The 6,124-nt window shown below is 38.6% G+C and overlaps 1 protein-coding gene across 3 annotated transcripts; it reads left to right on the top strand.

Annotated features, from left to right (window-relative positions):
- Window positions 1-2,452: 2,452 nt before the first annotated feature.
- LOC104927649 (succinate receptor 1) lies at window positions 2,453-5,886 on the top strand. 3 transcript variants are annotated; one of them, XM_027280063.1, is made up of 4 exons: window positions 2,453-2,522; window positions 2,739-2,909; window positions 4,237-4,309; window positions 4,888-5,886. In XM_027280063.1, exons 3-4 carry the CDS (start codon window positions 4,256-4,258, stop codon window positions 5,839-5,841), a joined length of 1,008 nt encoding a protein of 335 aa, XP_027135864.1. In that variant the 5' UTR covers window positions 2,453-2,522; window positions 2,739-2,909; window positions 4,237-4,255; the 3' UTR covers window positions 5,842-5,886. The 3 variants fall into 3 exon arrangements, with proteins under 3 accessions (XP_027135864.1, XP_027135865.1, XP_027135863.1); XM_027280064.1 differs by having other exon boundaries at window positions 2,492-2,598; window positions 2,739-2,905; XM_027280062.1 differs by having other exon boundaries at window positions 2,492-2,598.
- The last annotated feature ends 238 nt before the right edge of the window (window positions 5,887-6,124 follow it).

The following is a 6,124-nucleotide window of genomic DNA, read 5'->3' as shown; positions in this document are numbered from 1 at the left end:
TCACAGGCCGGCCCATTTAAATTGGCTGAGAAAACTCCAGACACGTTGTTTGTTGTGGTCTGCCACCAGAGGGCACTCTCATTATATAACATGGCAAATAAAAACACTTTTGTTACACTATATTAAAAAATATGAAATGATTATAGGATGTACGATTAGATTATTTGTTATCATGATGATTTATGAATTCTATAAACTAAACAATGCTATGACATAAGATACCCCAAGACAGTATTAAAAATAAAGCCCATGTCATTGCCCCATTGTTGGCCTCAACAAGAACAAACCTGAGCACCACTAAAGCACAGGAATGCTGAAATATTACTCTTGATCCCATCGTAATATAACCAAATAAACAACTGTCAATCCCAAACTGGGTTTCTTCAGGACATGTCCACTTTATTTAATTATTTTATTATACCTAGCTTACTTTCTCAGCAGGGTAAGATAGAAAAAAAAAATATCTACCCTGACTTTGTCTCACATGTCTCTCAGCAGTAGATCATGTGCTTTCTAAAGGCGGACCAACATTGTAAGCTTTGTTGCCAAAATATACTGTAGGCTCTCTATCATGTCATCAAGATCAGGGTGTTATTCAGCCAGTGGAAACACGCCTGACAACTGGCACTGATTATCTCCACGTTATAAAAAGATCATCAAATTATTAACAGTGACATTTTCATGCAAATTTTCCCTCGTAGTTATTATAATTGCTCTAAGGCTTTTTTTTTCTGATGTAGAGAGAGCACTTTCACATTCCTCAGATGTTTTTAATCACCATATTAAATTTCATGCGTATTAGAAGTAATGATGCCTACTGTATGTACACAAACAATCAAACCAGCGGTGAGGTCTGGACTACATTACTCCAACGCTGTTGCGAGTTGTATGAGTAGTGTGAGGTTAGTTTTCGAAAGCTGCATCTCCAAGTTATTAAGACATAACAGATTCCTGTAATAAGCCGGTAAATCTCTGAAAATCATACAGTTGGCATAAAATGTTGCGTGTGCGTTGAATCACTTTTTCATATTTGTTTTACAGTTTACCGTAACAGAGTACGCTACATGTATCGCTGAGCAGGGGACACATTACACATGTCAGGCTAATGTCCAAACTTTCTTGAAAAAAATCTAAATATTGAAATATCTAGTTTGTGTATGAAAAGTTTTTGTTGTTTGTTTTAAGATACAGTATGGGCCTAGCTCCATTTATGCTGCACATTTGAATACTGTGCTGTGCACTTGAATGTGCATATCATAATGTACTGCTCAACTTGCAGTCGCATGGTCATGCTGTATCTCTTTAGGAAGCTTTTCTCATATGTCTCACAAGAAGTGTCTGCTGATGGCAAAACATCCTGTTTTTTCACGGTCATGTGTGAATAAGAACAGGGATCAATATATCATCTATTTCCCACCACAAGGCCTAGTAACAGGGGAAATGCCTGAATGGCTTTTTGTTGTTTTGCAGTGCATTGCAGGGACAAAGGTAAAAGGTTACATACGTCTGAAGACAAGATGCTTTCACATGGAGCAACCAAACCAATCACAAGACTCCACTGATGTTGCCTTTATGGTTGCCTTCCTTGCTTCCGCAGGTGATTTGATAAACAAGCACCCAAAAGATCTTTTCAGTCAGTTTTTGTCTGAAAACTGGACAGATTCAGAAATAGGCTCCACTCAATCTGCACAAAAGCTCAAATTGACAGGCAGCTATCTGGAAGTGGCAGTAGTGTGTCTCTTTACACACAGCTATCTGCTTCCTATGACTGTCCTCTGCCCATCTATTCCAGCAGTGCTATGGCTTGTGTGAAAGGCTCAAGGATTATATGTTCCTGAATAATGAAGCTGGATGTATAAAGTGGAAAAGGTCTGCAGAAACCACTCCACTTACTATAAAAATGAATTTACTTATCTTATAATACATCCATGACCTGTATATAACTTTCTATGTGCAGTATCTAACAACATTCTCAGTTATTGCCCAACCAACTTATGGGTTTGGAGGAAATTTCATCATCTAGGCCTAGTCATAATGGTAGTGGGTATAGAGTAGGTATATGACCAGACGCTTGTTTTGGTTTGAGACATTGGAGTAACTAGAATATTCGTGTGGAGATTATATGGTAAAATAAATCCAGAGGCTTCCTTTGTTCTTCCAATCTCCATCTAGAAGTTTATGTCTTTTCTTTTTTTAATACTTTTTTTATTGAAACCATTAATCATAACTCAGAATTAAATGTTATGTTCTATTCGTGCATTTTCCCGGATCGGAAACTAATCTGATCTTTATTTTAACACATTAAGAGAAGTTCCAGATCAAGAGAGGAAGATTGCTGACTAATAAAAAACAGAAGTGGGTTTGAAAAAGTCCCTTCCTCACTTGAATTGCGACATATCTAATGATAATCATCTCTTCACGGCGTATGACCTAATAGGACAAAATATATATATAACTTGTTAAGTTTAGGGGAGGTATTTAGACTCAAAATCAGTACTGTAGCGGACACTGCATGCTGAAAAGTAAGACTTTCTTTAATTTCTACAATTTTGTGCATCCCCCATGTTTTAGGAAAGAGGATATTCTCTCATTAGCGGGGTAAGTAAAATAAATATTAAAAATAGAAAGGAGGAACGCTGAAATGCCTATGTGGACACGCAGCCTCAAGAAACAATAATGCTAACAGAAAATGTTTACCTGTTTATATTTTTTTGGCTTTTTCAACCTTTATTGTATAGAGACAGCTGAAGACTAGCAAAGGGCCACAAGTCGGATTCGAAACCTGGGTCGCTGCAGCAAGGACTGAGCCTTCGTCCATGGGGTGGATGCTCTACCAACTGAGCTAAAAGACACCCCTCTTTTTAAATTTTGAAGATCAACCATATTCTTCATCTTTTGGGATATTGTAAGTACAACTTTAGAATAAAAAACTTGGTCATTTGTTTTTTCCGCATTTCACATTTTACCTACATGCCTTACATAAATATGCTGTAAACTTCGTATTCCATCTATACTGCTGTAAAGTAATGTATCTATGCCAAGTGCATAAGGCTTTAAGTATCTAAACAAATCAAGACTTTCCTCATGTCATGATAAGTTTTGTATTTAAGAAAGTGTTTTTGGAATAGCCAGTGCAGATACTGACAAGGTGAAGGAAGAGGAAGCATTATGAAGACAGCAGTTCATTCTGCACCAGCCTATTCTTTTTACAATCCTTTGCCATAACTATCGACTAATTTGCCTGTTGATTTATGACTTTATTTATTTATTATGGATCTTGCCCAGTCTGAAAAGTTTTAGTTTTTGATATGATATAAGCTTTGGGAGAGACATTCAAATTAATGTGTCTACTTTTTGGTCTTGCTAGTTTTCAGACTGGATTTTCTAACATCTGCAACAGAGGCAGAGGCAACAGTTTGCAACAACTGTCAGTGCAGTTGCAATTTTGCAATTTAAATCTGGTTGGAAAGTTAAAATATTTTTCAAATCTTTAACTCATATTTGACCTTTTGTTTGTTTTGTTGTTTTTTAACAGTTAACACAAGCTAGTCATATCCTCTTAAACACTATATGAGGGCTGGCCAGAGGTTCTGACCTTTGAGATAGATAAATCGAATCAAATAAAATTAAATCAAATCAAATCAAATCAAATCAAATTCTATTTGTGTAGGCCAAGTCACAGGGAAAAAGGGTGGAAGAAACCTCAGGAAGAGCCACAGAGGAGGGATCCCTCTCCCAGGACGGACAGACGTGCAATAGATGTCACGTGTACAGAACAAATCAACACAAGCATAGTACAAGTTTGTACTATTAGTATTAGTAGTATAGTATTAGTATTGTACAACTACAATGAATGACAAAATGATTACAGTAGCAGTAGCAGCAAATCATTAATTAACTATAAACTCATAATGGAGATATGGTAGCAATAATGACAGTAGTAAAATGTGTAGTGGACGTCATGCAGGACCACAGCACGGGGAAGAAGTTTAGTTATTAACATGCATTAATGAGACATGTATGTTTATGGATAACAGTTATAAAGTAACCTATTACAGTAATAAAGTCTACTGGGAGGCTGTGTTTGGTTTGTATTAGCTGTGCATATTCTACATGCAAATGACTCTCAAAGTACCTGTGTGTTCTAGCCAAACAAGGAATGGCTATTGTTGTATGATGTCACATTAGCGGCATCACTACCCTCAGAACTCAGTGTTTACTGTTTCCACTGTACAGATAGTGACTGCGCCTGTTCATGGTCACACTCTATTCGCATTACCAACAGCTCCTAGACGACAACAACACCATGGTAAGTCTTATCCTGACACATACAATATTTATCTTGTTCTTAATGTGCAAAGCTCTGACTGTGTGGGCTCGTGTGGTGAGTGGGGCACAGGTTGACAGTGTGGTTCAGGTCGTGGTTCCTTTCAAATTCAGAGACGTGGTGTTAAACACTTCACATGATGGGGTGGCAGGCCATCTTGGCGTAAAGGAAACTTATGATAAAGTGGTTCGTCATTTTTTCTGGCCTCAACTAAAAAGGGATGTTGCTAACTATTGTAAAACCTGCAAAACAAGTCAACTCACAGGAAAGCCCAAATCAGAAGCTGAAGCCGGCTCCCCTGTATCCAATCCCTGTTGTGGAGAAGCCTTTTGAATATCTGTTGCTTGACTGTGTGGGCCCGCTAAACTAGTTTCTACTGAATCTGTTATTAAAAATGTCTCAAAGTTCTTGAAGTTATAATTCATAAGACTGTTTCTTGTATTACTCACCCGTTCCTTTCTTCTTTCCACATTTCCCGCCTACCTCCCTCTCTTCCTTTTCCTTCTCTTCTCTATTTTCTCCTCTCTTCTTGTCTTTTCTATCTGTTTCTCTCTTCTTAGACTTTCAATTGTACAGAGATAGATGACGTGCTGGAGAAGTACTACCTGGCACCATCTTATGCCATCGAGTTCTGTATTGGTTTCCTTGGCAACCTTTTGGTTGTACTTGGCTACATACTTTGTTTGCCAGAGTGGCAGAGCTGCAATATTTACATCTTCAGCCTGGCACTGTCCGACCTTATTTTCCTCTGCACGCTGCCACGTCTCACGTACCTCTATGCAAATGGACAAAAAACACAGACCACGCCCTTTGTTTGTGTTTTGAACCGCTATATCCTGCATGTCAATCTTTACTCTTCCATCCTCTTCATGGTACTGCTTAGCATGGACCGCTTTCTGCTCATAAGACATCCAACACGGAACAACTTCCTGCTGAGGCCACGAACAGCCATGATCATGACAGGGCTGGGCTGGCTAGCAGTCAATGTGGAAATTGCTCCAATGATATCACTGATGGTCCAGGACCTGCACCGTGGAAACTGGACATTGTGCAAGGATTTTGCCAGCCTAAAAGGAGACATTGATACATTTGGCTACAGCCTGGGGCTAACCATGACTGGTTACATTCTGCCTTTGCTTGGACTTTGTGGTTTCTCCTACCAAATTGCACATCTGCTCCGAGTGCAGGAAAGGGCTCTACAGCGCAAGACAACATCATTCAAGCGGCCTCTAAAGCTGGTTGTATCATTCACAGCCATGTTTCTGGTTCTCTACACTCCCTACCACGTGCTGAGAAATGTCAGAATAGCAGTTCAGCAGCCCTGGGCAGAGATGCAGCTGTGTACGCAGATGTACATAGAGGGAATGTACATCATAACCCGACCAGTGGCCTTCTTTCACAGTGTTATCAACCCTGTCTTCTACTTCCTCATGGGTGACAGGTTCAGAATGCTCCTATATGCTAAGCTTAGAAAGCTGGTCAGAAAGAAAGAGCTACAAAGAGAACCAGCCTGACAAAATTCAATGAAATATCCCATACTGTATGCCCAAAAAGAGATGTAGATATAGTATATATATATATAATATATATATTTTGTGGTGTTTTTTATTGTTTATCATTGTCATAAACTGATTCATAATGTGGATACCAGCCTGACAAAATTCAACAAAATATCTCATACCATATGCCCAAAAAGAGATGGTGATGGTGAATCCACTCTATCTTTATTGTTTGTTGTCATGACCACCAACACATTACATGATAAATTGATAAATACATGACAGGAAATCCTTTAAG

The sequence above is a fragment of the Larimichthys crocea genome, chromosome VII, assembly GCF_000972845.2.
Source record: "Larimichthys crocea isolate SSNF chromosome VII, L_crocea_2.0, whole genome shotgun sequence".
Lineage (NCBI taxonomy): Eukaryota > Metazoa > Chordata > Actinopteri > Sciaenidae > Larimichthys > Larimichthys crocea.
Note: the sequence above shows the minus strand (reverse complement) of the source record. Positions and strands in the feature narration are given on the sequence as shown.